The sequence below is a fragment of the Opisthocomus hoazin genome, chromosome 2 (assembly GCF_030867145.1).
Source record: "Opisthocomus hoazin isolate bOpiHoa1 chromosome 2, bOpiHoa1.hap1, whole genome shotgun sequence".
In the NCBI taxonomy this organism is placed as follows: domain Eukaryota; kingdom Metazoa; phylum Chordata; class Aves; order Opisthocomiformes; family Opisthocomidae; genus Opisthocomus; species Opisthocomus hoazin.
In genome coordinates, this window is record NC_134415.1 from 118,483,315 (window position 1) to 118,505,381 (window position 22,067).

A 22,067-nucleotide genomic window follows, 5' to 3' on the forward strand; every position below is an offset into this window, starting at 1 on the left:
GGCTTTTGGCGCCAAACGGCAGGCGCCGCCCTGCGGTATGGAAATGGCGGGGCGGGGCCAGGCTCCCCGCGTTCCTTCTCTTTCATGCTCCCCTCCCCGGGCGTGTCAGCTTTTTTTTTTTTTTCCTTTTTTTTTTTTTTTAGTGCCTTTTTCGGGGGGGTTAATAATATCCCGCAGCTTCAAAGGCAGCCGGTGACAGTCATCTGTCTGCGGGCAGAGGGTGAATGCGGAGGCTTGGGCCAGCCGCGGGGCCGGGCGGGCTGGAGCTCGCTAAAGTGCAACACACAAGAGCATCTGCCTTTATTTTTTTTTTTTTTTTGCCGGTTTTTTTTTTTTCTTTCCCCTTCCCCCCCCTTTCCCCCCCCCGCCACTCCTCCCCCTTGCAACACCCACCACCATCACCGAGGAGGTAAGAAGAGGAAGCTGCAGGGTCTGGGCTGTAACAAGCAGGAGGACAAAAAAATCCAATCCAATAAATACAATTCCACATCGCGTTTGAGTTGCTGGACTGGGGAGGATGGGAAGGGGAAGGAGGCGCGGGGGCATCGCAGTGCCCGAATGGGTTTTTCATTGAGCAGAAGAAGATCCCGGAGGATATTTTGAGTTTGTTTCGGAGCTGTCGTGCTGAGATCGCCTGTGTCTTGTAGGTGCCTCTTTTACCGCTTTGCATTTTTAACGGTTTAATGTGTTTCAGGAGTAGGAAAATGTACAATACTGGAAGTGATCAGGGGGCGGGGCAGGGGGAGAGCAGCTGAGCCGGGCTCGTTTCTTTGCGTTTCATCATAAGGCTTTTAATGGATATCCCCCCCCCCCCCCCTCCGGTCTTGGTCTCCGTTTCAGCGTCAGCTGTTCGGAGCCCCGCAGAACGATTTCCCTCCGCGTTACCTTCACCGCGCCGCAGGGAGCCGCCGAGCGTCTCCTTCGGATTTCAAATCATTTTTTATATTTTTAATTATTATTTTTTTAATGCCTGATGCAACTGAGGTCTCGGAAGAGGCATGGGGCTGTGGCTGAGCGGTCGTGGCTAGCGAGCGGGGGGTCCGGCCGAGGCGAGGGCAGCAGCGTGCGGCTGCCGGAGGTGAGAGGGCTGCGGGAAGCTGCCGTGGTCGCGGGAGGTTTCATTGCGTGCGGTGGCGAAATGAGCAAAGTTGTCGTGCTTGCAGCCTCGCCGCTGCTCTCGTCTGAAACGGGGAAAAGGGGGCAGGAAAAAAAAAACAACCAAAAAACTTCCCGTACCTTCTTGGCAAATCAGGCGGCTTTGTTGGTGGCGCCGGGGTGGTATTAATGCATTTTTGTGCGTGAGATTATTACACAAGGTTGATGATTTCTGTTGCTGCTGAATTTCCCCTCCTCTTCCCCGCCCCCCCCCCCCTTGTGTTTTGTGCGGATTTCTCCGGCTCGCTTTGAGTGAATGAACCGGCGATTTGCGAAGTTGCAAAGAGCCCCTCCGCCCCCTTCGCTGCACCCTTCCCTCTCCCTTTCCCACTGCTCCGTAGATGACAAAAGGAGTAAACTTCCCCTACTTTTGCTGGCATATCGAGAGGGCTTTCTGGAGAGATTACGGTATCAAAGCCTCGCAACTGCCCGCAGCTGACTCTGCCGCTCCGAGGGTCGGAGGCGGTGCGGGGGGAGCGGGCGGGTGCAATGTGCGGGGGCACCGGGCTGCGCCGCGTCCTGGCGGCACCTCGCCGGCTGGCTCCGTCTCTCGGGGCGCCGGGGAGGGCGGGAAGCGTTGCCCGCGGGAGCCCTACCCCGTGGCTTTTTTTTGAATGCCTTCAGTCGGGAGGAAAGGTGTGCGAGATGTGTTTTTTCTCCGCTTGCAAAAGGCTCCGTCTTTCTTGCTGTTGGTGATGGGATTGTTTTTGTGTTGTTTGGTTGGTTGTTTTTTTCCTCCGGTTAAAAGGAAGGGAGTCACATTCGTGTGTTGCTTCGTGATTTAACTGTGGTTTCTTTTTTTTTTTTTTTATTTTTGGTGTAGTTTCAGGTCTTGGGAGAACCTCTCTTCTTCCCCTTGGTGGAAATACCCATAAAGCCTGTCTCCAACACCATTGCCCGACCCCAGGGATCGGCGAGAAGAGCCCCGTGATGCCAGGAATGGTCAGTAAAAACCCAGACCTCGAGTTCGACTCCTTGCAGCCCTGTTTCTACCCGGACGAAGATGATTTTTATTTGTGCGGGCCGGACTCCGCTCCCCCCGGGGAGGACATCTGGAAGAAGTTTGAGCTGCTGCCCACCCCTCCGCTGTCTCCCAGCCGGGCCGGGCTCCAGGAGCAGCCCCCGGGGGGGGCCCCGGCGCCGTGGGGAGGGGCGGCCCTGGGGGGCTGCCGCCCCGCCGACTCCCTGGACTGGGCGTCCGAGCTGCTCCTGCTGCCCCCCGAGGCCGACCTGTGGGGGGGCCCGGACGGAGGGGACACCTTCGAGACGGGCCTCGGCGTGACCAGCAACCTCAACTCCATCATCATCCAGGACTGCATGTGGAGCGGCTTCTCCGCCCGCGAGAAGCTGGAGCGGGCGGTCAGCGAGAAGCTCCAGGGCAAGGCGCCCGCCGCCGCCGCCCCGCCGCCGCCCCCCCCCCCCGGGGGCCGCCGCCGCCGCCGCGGGCAGCGCCGCCGCCGCCACCGGCCGCCCGGAGCTGGGCGGCGCCGTGCCCGAGTGCGTGGACCCGGCCGTGGTCTTCCCCTTCCCCGTCAACAAGCGGGAGGCGGCGGGCGGCGGCGCTCCCCGGGGCGGCCGCCCGCCGCGCCCCGCCGGCGACAGCCGCGCCAGCAGCAGCTCCGGGGACGACACCCTCAGCGACTCGGGTGAGCGCTCGCCGTATGCGGCCGCCCCGTCCCGGGCTGGGGGGGGGGGGCAGGGGGTGGCGGCGCCCCGGTTCGGTCCCCGGCGGGCGGGGCGGGGTGGGCGCCGGCTGGCCGGCAGGCGGCAGCAGGCGCGGCGGCGGCGGGGCCGAGGGCGGCCGGGTCCTGGTCTGCGGGGCCGGAGCCTCACCGGGCAGCGGGCCCGGCCCGGGGGGAGTGGGGACGCACCGCGGCTTCCTTCCTTTCTGCCCCGGCGGCTGGCGCGCCCCGTCCCAGCGGGGGGGCTGAGCGGGCCGCCGCTGTGTCCGCCCCCCACGGGGACGGGGTTCGTGACGGGGACACGGCCGTGTGTGCTCTGAGGCGTGATCCGGGGCGGCTGGAGCCGGCCGGTGACCCCTCGGAGCAGCGCTGGGGCTGACAGGACCTCGAATGCCCGGCGACATCCCCGTGTCGCAGAGCAGCCCGCCCGGGCGGAGGGTGGCATCCGGTCCCTGCGCCCGCCGCCGTGGGCTGGGCGATGCGGCCCGGGCTGCGAAGCCTGCTGTCCCTTTAACGTCTGGTCTGACAGCTTTGGGTGAGGAAGCACTTCCAACAGCTGTCTTCTTGGCAGTGCACCAAGCGCCGGCTTAAAGGGTCCCCGGCTGGAGCAGCTTCACCTTCTGCCTCAGAACAAACCCAGCGATTGTTTCCGTTTTTCCGGCTGCTTTCCTGCCGAGCGCGGGCTGCGTGGTGGCACTGTGCGGGCCTCCTGTACCGCAGCTCCGCGGCCCCGTTCGAAATACACGCATTCTGTCTAAAAACCCTTCGCTGCCGCTGCCGTTGTGTGTGTGGTAGCCCTGCTCAGGTTGAAAATAAATGTTTTTTTTAAAAAAAACCCTCATTAAACGTACTAAACTTTAAGAAACCGCAGTTCTTCAGTCACTTCGGGTGTATTACATGCTTTTCCAGATCTGTATCTGACTACAGATGGTGGGCACACCCTGTTTTTGCCACCAGTTATTCCATCGCTGCTTTTACTGTACATATTTTGTCAGTAAATATGTCTGGGTTGATACTTCTTCAGAGTGTTTTCTGTGAAAATAACGTCTATTTTACTTTCCATTTTCTGTTACCAAAAGATGATGAAGATGAGGAGGAAGAGGATGAAGAAGAAGAAGAAGAAGAAGAAGAAATAGATGTTGTGACAGTGGAGAAAAGACGCTCCTCCTCCAACAAGGCTGTTACCACCCTTACGATTACAGTGCGTCCTAAAAATGCCACTTTTCCATCAGTCAGGACACAGCAGAATGAACTGATTTTAAAGCGTTGCGCACCGATTCACCAGCAGCATAATTATGCGGCTCCTTCTCCCTACATGGAGAGTGAAGATGCTCCACCGCAGAAAAAGCTAAAAACCGAGGTGCCCCGTCCAGTAAAACCCACGATCCAACCAAAGTCTAAGAGTTCAAGTCCTCGAAACTCTGATTCAGAGGATAGCGAACGTCGACGCAACCACAATATCCTGGAGCGTCAGCGGCGTAATGATCTACGGTCAAGTTTCCTCACATTAAGGGACCATGTTCCAGAACTGGTTAAAAATGAGAAAGCTGCAAAAGTTGTGATCTTGAAAAAAGCCACTGAATATGTTCACTCCCTTCAGGCAGAGGAGCAGAAGTTATTGTTAGAAAAGGAAAAATTGCAAGCCAGACAACAACAATTGCTAAAGAAAATAGAATACAAGCGGACTTGCTAAACTTTTGCTTAGTTTTGTTTTGTTTTTGCTGACCAGGACAGTCATTGCCACTTTGCACATTTTTGATTCTTTGAAAAAAATTGTGTTTTTTGACGTTAAGAATGTTGGTTTTACTTTCAATCCAGTCCCTGAAGTAATCGACAAACTATATTATCCGGGTACGGAGCAAATGGATGTTCTTGCAAGGAGTTTATTGCAAGACCACCAAACAAGAATGGACTGCCTTCGTTTTTCTTTTTAAGAACTGTAGATGGTGGGGATTTTTTTTTTTTTTAAATTGTGAGCATTTGGAGCTGCTGATGACATCTAGTTGAGTTTTAAAATGTTCATTCCTAAGTTTTATGGTGCTTATGTTCTAACAGATGTTACTTTAGGGGTTGGCATTTGTACCCCTGTGGGAATTTTCTGTAAATACCATCTACACACTTGCCTTTTGTACATGTCTTGGGTTATGAGAGGTGGCTTTTGCTGCCAGTGTTAGACTGGAAGTTCATACCTAAGTACTGTAATACCTCAATGTTTGAGGAGCATGTTTTTGTATACAAATATATTGTTAATCTCTGTTATGTACTGTACTAATTCTTACATTGCCTGTATACTTTAGTATGATGCTGATACATAACTAAATTTGATACTTATATTTTCGTATGAAAATGAGTTGTGAAAGTTTTGAGTAGATATTACTTTATCACTTTTTTGAACTAAGAAACTTTTGTAAAGAAATTTACTATATATGCCTTTTCCTAGCCTGTTTCTTCCAGTTAATGTATTTGTTAATGTTTGGTGCATAGAACTGGGTAACTGCAAAGTTCTGTGTTTAATTTCTTCCAGCGATGTACATTTAGTGCTGCGTCTTATAGCACTTTGAAATACCTCATGTTTATGAAAATAAATAGCAATTACATGATGTGCCATTTACTATTTTTCTTTTAAATGAAGTTCTTTTAAATAAAGTCTTTAACTTTGAAATGTTCATGAAATACAAAAACATGGTCCCATATCCCGGGCACTTAAACTCTCAAACTACGAAAAGTCAGCTAGGCAGGACATTCCCATTTCTGGTTAAAAAGTGATTGTAGTAAGAACAATCTTCCTATTCTGTCATGCTTCAGATGTCTTCCGTGATGTCAAGACCATCCCAGGGGACTGAACGTCCCACAGTTAATGGAAAGACTCCTGTGTCGTCTTGTCCACTGTATGCAGAGCGTTGTGAGGGCTCAGAAACACAGGTAGCATCCTTCTGCTACAGGACTGGCCTCAGTGTGGTAGACAGGTGGAGAAGTAAATGATGGAGGTACACTTCGCTACAGCACAGAAAATTAAATACTTAAACAAAGATCTATTTTATTTGACTGCTGTTCTTAGCTGCATTACAAAAGACTTACCCTTAAAGTGGTCCATCATTGCATAGGAAAATTAATGTTCTTGTGTGTAGCCAAAGATCTTGTTTGTTACTGCTTGTGCTATGTTAGGAAAATTAAAAATCATGGGAGATACGGTTCTGAGGTACGTAGAGCTATGAAGTGTGTGCCAAATGGCAAGGAGTCTGAACAAGGAAACTTAGCAGGTGGTTGTCTCGAAAGGTGTGATGGCATTTGGTGTGACAGGAACAAGACGTCTGTGAAATAAGTTTGGTCATTTTGGTAAGCTTGAGACCAAGGAGTTGTTTTATTTTCTAGTCTGTGCAGGTATTTCTGACATTGTCTTTCCCCACACTGAACCTGAAAAATACGGTACAGATTAATGATCCAAGCGGCCAGTAAGTAGTTTAAGGATCAGCTTGCAAGGAGCTGGTCTGGGACATCTGCCCCTACTTGAGCCACCAAGGGTGTAACTTCCTTGGTGACAGAGGTACAGAACATCTCATATTTGCCATGAAGTCACAGTAGAAGCAGTACGGGCACAAAATAGTCCCAGTAATGGATGTGCCACATGTCCATACCACACAGTAGCTTGTTGGTGTACCCATAACCTGTGCATTCTTGGGCCCCAGCCAGCTTCTGTACGAAGAACAACAGTACTTCCTAACCTTTCAGTGCAATAACTCCAGATCCTCAACAGGCACAAACTGGTGTAACACCAGTTAGATTCAGCTAGACCTACACAAGTCTATCCCACTTGAAAATTATATAGACTGAGTATCTTCTAAATTCAGACTTCAGGAGCACAGTCATTCCATAAATAGAATCACTGTTTTCATTCCCCTGATGTATGTAGCTTGATCATGCTTCTTCCACTTTCCCAGTACAGTGAAAAAAACAGTGGAAGACAAAAGCCTAACCAGAGATAATTGGTACGGACAATCACAGGGTACATTTAATTTTACTAGCTATAACAAAAAAATTTCAAACCTCATTTTATTAGCAATTTCTGTTGTACTGCTGTTGTACTGTTTTCAAACAAGGTACAAGTCACATGAGTCTTCTTGCAGGAGAAGGAAAGCTTTTCAAACATCCATTGTATTGTCTTTCTAATTGTGTCTGCTTGACTTCCAACAAATGCTTCTTAACATGAGTTTAGAGTTAGTACAACACTAAAAAAAAAGTAACAGCTGTTTACTGGCCAAATAGTTTCCTATCAGATGCAAATCATATTCTGAGCAAAAATAAATCACACAATGATTTGTCACTGTTTCTTTGCAGTCTAAGAATGTACTAGGGACTGAACACGCAAAATTTAAGAGATCCCTTCCCTTCCCTTCCCTTCCCTTCCCTTCCCTTCCCTTCCCTTCCCTTCCCTTCCCTTCCCTTCCCTTCCCTTCCCTTCCCTTCCCTTCCCTTCCCTTCCCTTCCCTTCCCTTCCCTTCCCTTCCCTTCCCTTCCCTTCCCCTTCCCTTCCCCTTCCCTTCCCTGTCTCCTGGAGAACATCTGGTCCAACTCCTCCACTGAGAGCAGGGCCAAATTCTCGGTCAGATCAGGTTGCTCAGGGTCGTATGCAGCCAACGTCTTCAAGTATGCGGATTCTACAGCCTCTCTGGGCACCACATTTCGTTTTTTGACTGCCGCTCCGGCAACACATTTCACTTTTTGACTACCACGACTGACATAAATTTTCCTACTATCTGTTTTGAATTTTCAATGTTGCATCCCTTGTCCATTGCCTCCTGTCTTTTTGTGTTTAACCTCAGAAGACTCTGGCTCCACCTTCTCTGTAACCTCCCTTAGGTAGTTGAAGACAGCAATTACTTCTTTCTCTTCTTGAGACAACCCAGTTCTGTCTTGTATTGTTGTGGTATCCAAGCATTTAGAGTATAATAAAGGTGTCAAATACCCAGATTTGTTTGGATATTCAACACAAATCCCATGTGAAAGGCTCTTTTTCAGTGTGGGAGTCTTGGCCTGATCCTTTTGAATTCGGTGATAAACGCCCGGCTGATGTCAATGGAGATAGAATCTAGCCCCATGCAGTTCAGAAAGGCTCCCATGAACTGTACTGTTCACTGCTGCATGCTGTACTACCAGTACGGGTTTATCTCTTTTTGATTTTTTTTTTCTTCTTCTAAATAACTTTCAGTAGTTAATAGGTAGGGAGCAAGTTGTCAAGGACAAATGTTTTTGTAAACAAAAATCTCAGTTGTAGGATGTTATTAAGTTACAATTGTTAAACAGAAGCTAGTGGGTTTTTGTTCTTTTGTATGTACACTATTCGAGAGGTGTAGGAAAGATAGCTTTTGAAAAGAAGAGGTAAACCATTTAGTAATATTTTTCTGAAGAATCAGTACCCAGAAGGGTATATAGAGAAGGACGTGGAGACATAGCAACAACAGTAACAAAAGATCCTTCTGCCTGCGTATCTAGAGTGAAGAGTCCATAAAGACTTAGACAAATAATAAATTAAGACACTATTCCTTCTTTTTTAATATACATGCCTCCATTTGCATAACAAATACAAGCATATCTGCCTGGAGAATCTGTTAGAAAATGTAGCAAGTATCTAGTAACTACTTATTAAAAAGCAGGTATTGCTGATTCCTGAAGGGAAAACTGAATTAGATGATCGCAATCTTTATCTGATCTGCCGCAAAAATTCCCAAGACAGAATCTGCTGATGGAATCAGATGGTTTCCTCCCAAATCACATATCCCAGAGGATGGTCTCCTTCCACTTTTCTGTTTATTTTCTTAAAAATACCACTAAGAACACAAGGGACTTGAAACACCAAAATTAAATGATTCCTCCATAAACTAGTATAAGCAAAAGACCAGCGGGAGAGCTTAAAAAGGTGAAATGTGTTAATGATGTCATTACCACTAGGTCACCTGTTGCCATGAGTGCGAAGGAAAGTGCATTTCTCAAAGCCCAAGCTGCTGTTATAGCAACTTATCACCAGGTCCTGGCAGGACTACTTGAGATTTCATGATGTGTATAATTTGCAGAGGGCGCGCTTGCTCCCGGTAAGTACACTGATAAACCAAGCTAGAAGAAGATCACTTTAAGAAGATCCCACTCCTACGCCCGAATTTCCTGTCTTGTGGCTGGTTTTAATTAGAAGAATTAATTTTGTGCAAAGTTTTAAGTTCGAGATAATGAATTTAACGGCTTTTTAATATACCATGTTATCACACTCTTGGCAAATGCTTCATGATTTATACCTGTGTTCCTTTCTTTTCCTTGTGCCCATTTCCCCTTTCCTTTTTCCCCTTCCCTTTCCCCTTTCTCTTCCCCTTTATAGCTGAACCACATGTGGTGTCTCTTCTCTCAGCAGCCCAAAGCCATGAAAATTAAAGGGATTTGAGGTGTCATAACGACCCCTTTAAAGTAAGCAGAGATTTCAGTAGAAAGAGGAGATGCACAGCACTTCCAGAAACCTCACAGGAAAGCAATGGTGCAAAAACTGGAAGAGAAGCTGATTGTGGGGCTAGCACAGCGGTTTTTGACAGCACTTCTGGCTGGAACTGGAGCATTGGTAAGCAAAGCACCAGCTTGCCTGAGTTGCCTGAATTCCGAGCCGTTCTGCTGTCAGGTTGCACGAGGTGATTGATTTCCACTGCCTGCAGATCTGTGATTCTTATCCAGCTTTGTGCCCCTACTAGCCAGATCCTTCATTCAATGAGATTAGTTAGATATATATTTGAGCAACAGTCAACTCAGAGAAGATAAAACGAATTCCTGATCTCCGAGCTGTGAAGATGCCTTGAATGTGTGCTGTATGTACAGAATAACATAAATGCTGCATGCACACAAGGGATTCCATATGTGTTGATTCATGAACCCTGCTAAATAAAGCCAAGTGTGTGTTTTAACAGAGGAAGTAACCAGTCTGTCCACTTGGTCCTTTGAAGAAAAAGCAAAGAAAGATGTTTTGTTTCCTGTATTTATGATCACAATATGACACACCTAAATAATGCAGAAATGAGAAAAAAAAGTACCTAGAAAGTAAGTACAATTAATGGCAAGATTTAACTCCATGATGAAATGGATGGGTGTGTAGACTTCTCAGACTTAAAATTTATCAGACTTGTAACTGAATTATGACCTATTTGTTACTGATCTCTGAACTGTTGAGTTACTTTTCATATGCATAATCATTGTTAGGCTCCATGTATACTATTACAGCTGCTCCATTTGTGAGCTGTATCATTTGCCGTGATCTAGTTCTTCCATCTGACATTGTTTAGAGAGGTGGAGACATTTTCATTTTACAGTAAAATAAGATTATTTATTTTTTCTTATTCTATGCTCCCCGTTTCCCAAACTCATTTGTCTGCTGTAAGTATTTACTACTTTGTGCTTTCTGTCTTCTGTACTGCATGCATTTAGAGAGAGGATCTGTCTTCTGTGTTATCTATCTGTAGCTGAGGTTAGATTGTGTTCCTCTGAGTTGCTGTATCAATCATTACAAAATTATGACAGGAGTCCTCTTGTCCAAAAGAACAGTGTCTAACAGCTAAATACAGTGTAGTTTTAAATCAGAGGTAGGATGAATCACATTTTCTACACCAGTTATACCATCTAGTCTACAAGCATCACACAATTTCAAGCACCTGGCTGCTTAGCTTCCTAATTCTCCTTATGCAGTCACCAGAGAGACACAGGCTCTTCCCAGAGGACAGTTCGGAGCATCTGCACTGGGCTCTTACAGGAATGGGCCCAACACTGCTCTGTACCGTGGAGAGAGAGTGATTACAATGTGAAAGGGGTGATTACATGAACTATGTTAAGGGCTTTGTTATTGCTGCTGGGTACCGTCAACAAGTTGCTTGATTCATAGCTGATCTTACTTACCAGATGAAATGTAAAGCAATGATTTGGAGAAAACTGCAGGTTAATAGATTTCTTTCTTAGAATAAAACAGTGGATGAGTGTAGGGTATGTAGTTAATTTAATTGGCATAGTCATTTTAGTTGCAATTAAGTAAAATATTTCAATGGCACTTATCTCCATTTTGCTTCCTAGCACCATCAAAAATACGTATGATGTTTTAGCATTCAAAGATTTCACTTCCTCGTAAAACAAAGCAGTGTATGTGTGTAGCAAACTAGAATATTACTTGGACAGATATTTTTAGTATGTGTATCCACATAGCTTTTTTCTTGTGCAATACATGGCAATTACGTTTAGGCATAACCTTGTTTCTTCAGACATAGACTTAACTACATTGTAACTAATATTGTAATTAATTTAATTTTAATATGTAATTAATATTGCAATTAATGACGTAGGAGATGAGGGATATATCCAATGTCATATACAGAATTCAGTGGTGACTAGTAGCTGGGAAGTATCATGAAACATTTTAAAAACCACTTAGATAATGCCTTTCTTTTAAATTCCCAAGAGCAATCTTAGAATAACCTTGAAATACTATTATGAATTTTCTTTTTAGTTTAGATATTATCTCTCTCTTCTAAAATTCTCATTAGATTGGGAACTTTATTAATATTCTTTCTGGAACAAATGTTCAGAAGGGAACAGTGTCAAAGAAAGGAAATTGCACCGTCTTTGATATTCACATCCCTGGAGTTACATGCCAGTGACTTTAAGGTAGAAATGAATCTGTAGACTGGGGGTGGGGTGGGGGTGGGAGAAACGTAGATTCAGTACAAGAAATGTGAAGGAAAAAAATGAAAAAAAAGTGCCAATGAGAAAGACTTCATTATTTTCCCCACAAATGTAAGGTAATTAACCATGCAAATGAGGGAATGAGACCAGACCTAATATCCAGTGCTGATGCTGGAGTGTATTCTTGCAGGTGTTCCACAGCAAGAATTAAAACTAGATGTTTTATACAACTGTAGAATAGTTTGGGTATGAAGACACCTCTAAAGGTCATCTAGACCTGCAGTGAGCAGGGACATCTTCAACTAGACCAGGTTGCTCAGAGACCCGTTCAACCTGACCTTGAATGTTTCCAGGGATGGAGCATCTACCACCTCTCTGGGCAACCTGTGCCAGTGTTTCACCACACTTACAGTAAAAAATTTCTTCTTTATATCAAGTCTGAATCTACCCTCTTTCAGTTTAAAACCATTACCCCTTGTTCTGTTGTAACAGGCCTTGCTAAAAAGCCCATCCACATCTTTCTTATAAGCCCCCTCTAAGTGCTGAAAGCCACAGCAAGGTCTTCTCTTCTCCAGCCTGAACAACTCCAACTCTCTCCGCCTTTCCTCGTAGGAGAGGTGCTCCAGCCTCTGATCATTTTTGTGGCCTCCTGTGGACCTGCTCCAACAGCTGCATGTCCTTCTTGTGCTGAGGACTCCAGAGCTGGATGCAGGACTCCAGGTGGAGTCTCACCAGAGTGGAGTGGAGGGGCAGAATGCCCTCCCTTGACCTGCTGGTCGCATTGCTTTTGATGCAGCCCAGCATACGGCTGGCCTTCTGGGCTGTGAGCGCACATTGCTGGCTCACTTTGAGCTTTTCATCCACCAGTACCCCCAAGTCCTTCTCCTCAGGGCTGATCTCAATCCCTTCAATCCCCACCCTCTACTGATACTGGGGGTTGCCCTGAGCCATGTGTAGGGCCCTGCACTTGGCCTTGTTAAACCTCATGAGGTTCACACAGGACCACCTCTCAAGCCTGTCCAGGTCCCTCTGGCTGACATCCTGTCCCTCAAGTGCGTCAACTGCACCACTCAGCTTTGTGTTATCTCCAGAATGGCTGTCCTAGCAACCAGCACATGCAATTTCCACAGATTTTGTGAGCGGCATCATGCAGTCTTTCTGTCGATCATCTATTTCCAGCTGTAATGTGGAGACACCCATAGGGTGTTAATGCCTTAGATGTGATCAGAGCATATCTACAGGATTTTGCGCTACTACTGAGATGGGAGTTTTCTTTCTTGGTTCAAGAATATCATGAAGCTTTGGCTGCAGCTAAGTAGATCTTTGAGCAGTTCATTATGTTCGGAGCTTCAGCAGTATTTTGGCCACTTTTACAAATGTGATCAGTGAAAAGTCAGGAGAATAGAGTTAGTAGCAGTTGATAGGGTTGAGAACGTCACAATTATTAAATATAGACATAGATGTGACAGCATGAAATACTCAAATCTACAAAGTTTCGTAATAACAAATGGTTTGAACAGCTGTATTTCCTGTGAATCACAGAATCACAGAACCACAGAATGTTAGGGCTTGGAAGGGACCTCTGTGGGTCATGAAACTAAAAGGAGTTTAGGCACCTGTACAGCATCTGTGAATTTTGTCCTAAAGAGCTAAAAAACAATATTTTAATTATTAAATCAGGAGCTAAAATGAGAATGGTGATATCCAACAGCCTGTCCCTGAAAGTGGCCATGCTTTTTTAATTTTTATTTTTAAAGCACTGTTTGGAGGCTTGTGCTTGATATTCCTCCGCTCTGAGAACTTAGGAACATGGTTGTTGATCCCTTTAAAATAGCATGTGATCTTAAGTAAGAGTTAAACAATTCTTAGTGTAAACCAAAATCTAATAGGGATGCAAACGCATTCAGTTTTATTTAGAAACCTGGTCATCAAAAATGTACTGTAAACTGTGTTTCTGAGGGCTTTATGTTTCTCATTTTTTCCTGCAATCATTGGTTTTGGTCAGGGTTCCCAGGCACCATTCCTCAGTCACATTTTTAATAATTATGATTAGAAACATTTCTCTAAAAGCTCTACTTCAAGCCAGACAAACCTGGGTAAACCACACTGTGCTTCAACTCCAATGTGGTTTTTTTTTCATGAGTGGAACAGGAACAGAAGTGTACAAGATAATACTGGACATATCGTAGTGTTGTAAACCTATATATTTATGAACATTTATTTCCAACATACATTAATACTGCAAATGGAGCTATGTAATGATGTAATGTACTTCAATAATTTCTATTATCTTCAGCCTTTAAACACTTTTATGCTGATCAGATTTATTACTTCTTGTCTTTCCTTTTGACTTCCTTAGCTAAGTAGCCATGTAGGAGGCAAGGGGGATTCATCTGACCAGATACCAACTCTTTTTAGTCACACAGAATCACAGAATGATAGGGGTTGGAAGAGGCCTCTGGAGATCATCTATAGTCCAATGCCCCTGCCAAAGAAGGTTCACCTAGAGCAGACTGCACGGGACCTCATCCAGGCGGGTCTTGAATATCTCCAGAGAAGGAGACTCCACAACCCCTCTGGGCAACCTGTTCCAGGGCTCCGTCACCCTCAGAGGGAAGAAGTTCTTCCTCATGGTCAGACGGAACTTCCTGTGCTTCAGTTTGTGCCTGTTGCCCCTTGCCCTGTCGCTGGGCACCACTGAAAAGAGTTTGGCACCATCCTCCTGACACCCACCCTTCAGATATTTCTAGGCATTTAGAAGATCCCCTCTCAGCCTTCTCTTCTCCAGGCTAAACAAGCCCAGTTCCCTCAGTCTTTCCTCGTAGGAGAGATGCTCCAGTCCCATCATCATCTTTGTAGCCCTCCACTCGTCTTTCGTGAACTGGGGAGCCCAGAACTGGACACAGTACTGCAGATGGGGCCTCACTAGGGCTGAGTAGAGGGGAAGGAGAACCTCCCTTGACCCACTGGCCACACTCCTCTTAATGCACCCCAGGAGACCATTGGCCTTCTTGGCAGCCAGGGCGCACTGCTGGCTCATGGTTAACCTGTCATCCACCAGGACACCCAGGTCCCTCTCCACAGAGCTGCTCTGCAGCAGGTCTGCCCCAAGCCTGTACTGGTGCATGAGGTTGTTCCTCCCCAGGTGCAGGACCCTGCATTTGCCCGTGTTGAACATCATCAGGTTCCTCTCTGCCCAACTCTCCAGCCTGTCCAGGTCTTGCTGAATGGCAGCACAGCCTTCTAGTGTATCTACCACTGCTCCCAGTTTGGTGTCATCAGCAAACTTGCTGAGGGTACACTCTGTCCCTTCATCCAGGTCATTGATGAAGAAGTTGAATAAGACTGGGCCAAGTACTGACCCCTGGGAGACACCACTAGTCACAGGCCTCCAACTTGACTCTGCACTGCTGATGACAACCCTCTGAGCTCTGCTATTCAGCCAGTTCTCAATCCACCTCACCGACCACTCATCTAGCCCATACTTCCTGATCTTCCCTAGGAGGATGTTATGGGAGACAGTGTTGAAAGCCTTGCTGAAGTCAAGGTAGACAGCATCCACTGCTCTCTCCTCATCTGCTCAGCCAGTCACACCATCACAGAAGGCTATCAGATTGGTCAAGCATGATTTCCCCTTGGTGAATCCATGCTGACTACTCCTGATAACCTTCTTTTCCTCCACTTTCTTAGAGATGACATCCAGAATGAGCTGTTCCATGACCTTTTCAGGGACGGAGGTGGGTGTGGCCAGCCTGTAGTTCTCTGGGTCCTCCTTCTTGCCCTTTTTGAAGATTGGGGTGACATTGGCTTTCCTTCAGTCCTCAGGCACTTCTCCTGTTCTCCATGAGCTTTCAAAGATGACGGAGAGTGACTTAGCAATGACATCTGCCAGCTCCCTCAGCACTCGTAGGTACATCCTGTCAGGGTGCAAGGATTTGTGGGTGTCCAGTTTGCTTAAACGTCCTCTTTCTCTCTTTAGTCAATAAAGAAAACAGGTATTTTTAGTGCACAATTAATTTCATCCGTAAATAAATATTTAGAATAACACCAATTAATCTCATCCTTGAAGAACTCTGTGTTAGTTATAGAGAGGCCTTGGGTGACCAGACACATATACCAGCATTATAGATGTCTAATGTAGGGTTCAGCTTAAAAGACCTAAATCCAGATGTCTGTTTGTAGATCTAACTGGAAGCTTGATATCTAGGTGCGATTATAGTCAGCGGAGTCTGGAGTGGGATTCAGTGTAAGTGTCTGTTTTAGGATGAACTAAATAGTTCTCTAGCTTCAGTTGACTGTGTTGATTTTCTCTCCATTGGCTAGAAAAGGAACTACAGGTATATAGTAAACATGTGAACGCCTATGCATTAACACCTAATTTCAGTGCCTTAAGTTATAAGTCCTACTGCTCCTGTCTCCCACTTAGGTTATTTCACTTATATATCTTAAAGATTTTCCTTGAACTAGTCAAGTAATCTTAAACCCAGCTCTGTCCAGTTCATCTGTTCTGCAACACTCATATCCTTTTTGCTTTGGTCGTCTATGACAACATCTCCGTAACTTTAGCATCTTTTGATTTCTTTTATCCTCTCACAAGTCCTGCTTATCACTGTATGGCAATATTCATCGTTGTCAGAAAATTGCTTGCATTACTGATAAAACTTCCTAAAACATCTCTCCTGTTACCATATTGCATGGTGGGCAGGACCTTATTTTCTCCTTCTCACACCTACACAAAGCTCATTTACAGGGCATGTTGATACATTTCAGGTGTTGATGTACTGACAACATTTTAAAATAAATTGAATGATAGCACATATCACATTCTTTTCAATGTAAAAGAAACACAGAAGAAAACACAGAAGAAAAACAGAAAGTAGATGAACATTTAGGAAAATCATTATTAACTTTTTGCAGTCAGATCTGTTATTTGAACTCTTACAGTTCTGTTTCAGTGTTTCCCTTCACTTGTTTCTATAACTTTACTCAACTAGTCCTTACAACTTTATTTCGCTGTTCCTTTAAAAAAAGTATTTCTTTTCACAGCTCCTGTGGTCTTCAGTAGCTGTTCCATATCACCCTGTGTCAATTCCTCCTTTCATTCAAACACTTAAATGAGTCACATCTTTTTTGCTTTGCAGTCTCACCTTTCCTACTACTTATATTATGTCTTGCTGTGTTTTTTTTTATTTAAGCCTAAAATAAAGGGCCCCATTCTGCACACTGCTGAACACTTGCTGAGTGGCTATAGGTCTGTTGACTTCAGTAGGAGTGTAAAAAGAACTCACCTTCCAAGACTTCTAAATGAGAATTGTAGGTATGTCAAGTTAAATTGTGCTGTATTTTATATTCTTTACCATATTTGAGTTCTTAATTTTTTACTGATGTTTTTGAAAGACTACTTTATGAAAACACAAGCACGCAGTTAAAATGAAATAGCCAGAACAGTGCATATTTATTAATGTTTTTTCACTTCTGTCAGTAGCACAATTTAAAGACTGAATGTCGTTTTCTGGAGTAATTTAAGCATATGCATTCACTATTAACCCAGGACCAGTCAAATTATCGTTAACTCCTTTGGAAAAGAAAATGATACCTTTCTTTTCTGCTGCTGGTGTTGACAATATGCAGTGCTGGGATGCTTTAGTTATGTAAGCACCAGTGACAATAAATAGCAATTAGAAGTGGTCGTGCATAAGGCATTTGGCCATCTACCCTACAGAAATTTTTTTAAATGTTTTTCCTCACTGTTAATAAAGAATAGCAATAAAAAAAAATAAATCTTGGATGCTTAGCTTACTTGTCATCACAATTCTTTAATGTTGAAATTCCAGGAATCAGTCTAGTAGGAAGTGTCAGGGTAAACAAATACTTTCTATACGGATCCATGTCATTCTACAACTTTGTAAGAGTGCCTTTGGTCTATAATGTGTGTATTATGTTAATTAATGTGAATCATTGAATCATAGGTTGGAAAAGACCTCTAAGATCATTGAGTCCAACCATCAACCCAACACCACCATTCCTACTAAACCATGTCCTGATGTGCCACATCTACATGTTTTTTTTAACACCTCCAGGGATGGTGACTCAACCGCCTCCCTGGACAGCCTGTTCCAATGCCTGCCCACTCTTTCAATAAAGAAATTTTTTCTAATATCCAATCTAAACCTCCCCTGATGCAACTTCAGGCCATTGCTTCTCATCCTATCACTAGTTATCTGGGAGAAGAGACCAACACCTGCCTCACTACAACCTCTTTTCAGGTAGTTGTAGAGAGTAATAAGGTGCCCCCTCAGCCTCCTCTTCTCCAGACTAAACAGTCCCAACTCCGTCAGCTGCTCCTCGTAAGACTTGTTCTCCAGACCCTTCACCAGCCCTGTTGCCCTTCTCTGGACACGCTCCAGCACATCAATGTCCTTCTTGTACTGAGGGGCCCAAAACCACGCACACAGTACTCGAGGTGCGGCCTCACCAGTGCCGAGTACAGGGGCACCATCACCTCCCTACTGTCCACGCTATTCCTGATACAAGCCAGGATGCCATTGGCCTTCTTGGTCACCTGGACATACTGCTGGCTCATGTTCAGCCGCCTATTGACCAGCACCCCCAGGTCCTTTTCCGCAGGGCAGCTTTCCAGCCACTCCTCCCCAAACCTGTAGCATTGCATGGGGTTGTTGTGATCCAAGTGCAGGATCCAGCACTTTGACTTGTTGAACCTCATACAGTTGGCCTCAACCCGTCAATCCAGCCTGTCCAGATCCCTCTGCAGAGCCTTCTTACCCTTGAGCAGATCGACACTCCCGCCCAACTTGGGGCCATCTGCAAACTTACTGAGGGAGCACTCAATCCCCTCATCCAGATCATTGATAAAGATGTTAAACAAGACCGGACCCAAAACTGAGCCCTGGGGATCACCACTCGTGACCGGCTGCCAGCTGGATTTAACCCCATTCACCACCACCATCTGCGCTTGGGCATTCAGCCAGTTCTTTATCCAACAAAGAGTACACATATCCAAACCATGGGCAGCCAATTTCTCCAGGAGGGTTTTGTGGGGAACAGTGTCAAAGTCCTTACTAATGTCCAGGTAAATGATGTCCAAAGCCTTACCTTCATCCATTAGGTGGGTCACCTGGTCATAGAAGGAGATCAGGTTGGTCAAGCAGGACCTGCCTTTCATGAACCCATGCTGGCTGGGCCTGATACCCTGCTTGTCCTTCACATGCCCGGTGAGTGCACTCAGGATGAACAGCTCCATAATCTTGGCCGGCACAGACGTCAGGCTGATAGGCCTGTAGTTCCCGGGATCCTCCTTCTGGCTCTTCTTGTAGATGGGTGTTATCCTCCAATTATCTGGGACCTCCCCAGTTAGCCAGGACTGTGGATAGATGATGGAGAGTGTCTTGGCCAGCTGCTCACCAGCTTCTCCAGCACTCTTTGGTGGATCCCATCCAGCCCCATGGACTTGTGAGTGTCCAGGTGGCATAGCAGGTCATTAACTGTTTACTACGGGATTACGGGAGGTTTATTCCTCACTCCTTCCTGTCTTCCAGCACTGGGGGCTGACTACCCTGGGAATTAGCAGTCTGACTATTAAAGACTGAGGCGAAGAAGGCATTAAGTACCTCAGCCTTTTCCTAATAGTTTTTGACAATATTCCCCCTTGCATCCAATAAGGGATGGAGACTCTCCTTGGCCCTCTTTTTGTTGTTGTGCCTACAGGCCAGTCAGTCTCACCTCTGTGCCCGGCCAGATCATGAAGCAGATCCTCCTGGAAACTATGCTAAGGCACCTAGAAAATAAGGAGGTGATTGGTGGTAGCAAACATGGCTTCACTACAGGCAAATCATGCCTGAAGAAATTTGGACACCTTTTATGACGGGGTTATTGCATTGGTGGATAAGGGAGGAGCACCTGGTATCACCTACCTGGACTTTAGCAAAACATTTGACACTATTCTATAGGACATTCTTGTCTCTAAATTGGAGAGACATGGTTTTGATGAATGGACCACTTGGTGGATAAGAACTGGCTCGGTGATTGCACTCCAAGAGTTGTAGTTAATGGCTTGATGTCCAAGTGGAGACCAGTGATGAGTGGCATTCCTCAGGGGTCGATATTGGGACTGGCGCTGTTTAACATCTTTGTCAGCGACATGAACACTGGGACTGAGTGCACCGCCTGCAAGTTTGCCGATGGCACCAAGCTGTGTGGTGTGGTCGACACGCTGGAGGGAAGGGATGCCATCCAGAGGGACCTTGACAGGCTTGGTGGGCCTGTGTGAACCTCATGAAGTTCAACAAGGCCAAATACAAGGTCCTGTGCATGCGTCAGGGCAATCTGAAGCACAAATACAGGCTATATTGAGAATGGATGGAGAGCAGCCTTGCTGAGAAAGACTTGGGGATACTGGTGGATGAAAAGCTGGACATGACCTGGCAATGTGCACTCACAGCCCAGAAAGCCAGCTGTACCCTGGGCTGCATCAAAAGCAGCGTGGCCAGCAGGTCGAGGGAGGGGATTCTGCCCCTTTACTCCACTGGTGAGACTCCACCTGGAGTCCTGTGTCCAGCTCTGGAGCCCTCAGCACAGGAAGGATATGGACCTGTTGGAGCGGGTCCAGAGGAGGGCCACAAAAATGATCAGAGGGCTGGAGCACCTCTCCTACGAGAACAGGCTGAGAGAGTTGGGGTTGTTCAGCCTGGAGAAGAGAAGGCTCCAAGGAAACCTTACTGCGGCCTTTCAGCACTTAGAGGGGGCTTATAAGAAAGATGTGGATGGGCTTTTTAGCAGGGCCTGTTGCAATAGGACAAGGGGTAATGGCTTTAAACTGAAAGAGGGTAGATTTAGATTAGATATTAGCAAGAAATTTTTTACTATAAGTGGCTGCCCCCTCCCTGGAAGTGTTCAAGGCCAGGTTGGACGGGACTCTGAGCAACCTGGTCTAGTAGAAGGTGTCCCTGCCTGTGGCAAGGGTGTCGGAATTAGGTGATATATAAGTTCCCTTCCAATCCAAACCATCCTATGATTCTTATGATTCTATGATTTTATTATCACTTACAAGTTTCCCTCAAAGAAGACTCAGCTTTTGAACACTTGAGAGGTTGGTCTTAGAAGTGTCAACTGAAATTCAAGTTGTATATTAACAGGCAGGAAGAAACAGAAGGAATATGGAGATTAAATGACTTACCAACAGTTAAAGAAAAGATTGGTAACAGCTGAGGGCTGACTACGTATCACTTGATCCCATTTGATGACCTATGCACGTGACAATGAAGCATACTTTTGTGTGATAGAAGTTCTAACTGATAATGTCCTACTTAAACCCCAAACCTCGATGATAAATACTCAGTGCATATTTGTATTTTACACTGGAACAGAGGTTCCTAAACTTACTTACTTTATGCACAACCATACTGCAACAACATCCAAACATATGTATTTTCAAGGGCTGCATTCACCTTACTGTTGCTGCTGATGGGATGAGTGCACAGTTTGGGAGTTCCAGACTGGCAATCTAAGCTCACTCCAGAAGAAAAGTCCTTGATTTTTCTTTCATTGGCTGGGGGGTAATGACCCAAGGAGGGATTTTACTTTTGCATTTATTCTGGTTGCCCAGAAAACTGAGCTGGTAACAAGTAGTGTAGCACCTTGGGAGTCAATGGCATTAGGATACATTGTGCCAGCTGAGGAGCTGGAGTTGAAATAAATGGAGAAATCTGATTATAGCTGTGCCATTGTACATGTGGAAAAGTATTTGAAGCCCTTCAATGTTTTGCTGTGACCACATGTAGATACGATCTTTAATGCCCTAAAACTCCTTAATCAAGAACTTAGTTTTAAAAATTGTTATTAAACATCTTTGCCCAAAGTATTTTTGTATTTGATATACCACAAATGTCGCCTACTTCTCAGCAAATATGCACTGTGATTAAAGGGTATAATCTCTCAAGAGAACTTTATAATCATTTTAATTACCCTGGACTTAATAAAAGGAGTTAAGGGGTTTAATAAAAGGGCATTAAGAGATTGCCAAAGGGTTAAATATATATATTTTTATAACAAAAATTGTAAAGCTTCTGTGGCTTTGAGGTGGGAAGGTGGGAAGGCTTAGTGGGAAAAGAGGAGGAGGTGAGCAAAAGTCAAGATGAGGATTAGTGTCAATTAAGCTTCCCTTTGAACCTCCTAACTTGCATATGCAGAACCTGACACAGCTGAAAATACTTGCAATTTCCTGGGCCACACTGGACCAGGCAGGCTGGTGTACAGCTCACTGACCTACAGGAAACTGCAAAGGAGCAAAAGCAAGATATAAAACCAGCCAATTTTTTCTAGCTCCGTGATTTTTTAGCAGTAGGTCGAGGCAGAAGATCTGGAGTGCATGAAGGAATTTTGAGTCAGTAGATTCATTTCTCAGGCCTCAAAGATTTGTTTGGGTTTGATCTACCTTAGATCAAAAGTAAACAAATTCTGTGCCCTAATCCTCATCCTCTGCTCTTAAATTTCAGGTTAGCATAGAATTTGGTTCATTTC

At 45.5% G+C, this 22,067-nt stretch overlaps 1 protein-coding gene across 1 annotated transcript; it reads left to right on the top strand.

Annotated features, from left to right (window-relative positions):
• Window positions 1-393: 393 nt before the first annotated feature.
• Window positions 394-5,435, top strand: MYCN (MYCN proto-oncogene, bHLH transcription factor). The gene is given in 4 exon segments (XM_075410833.1): window positions 394-409; window positions 1,979-2,570; window positions 2,572-2,801; window positions 3,917-5,435. Coding segments are annotated over 3 exon segments (1,329 nt in total). The 5' UTR covers window positions 394-409; window positions 1,979-2,085; the 3' UTR covers window positions 4,531-5,435.
• Window positions 5,436-22,067: the final 16,632 nt, after the last annotated feature.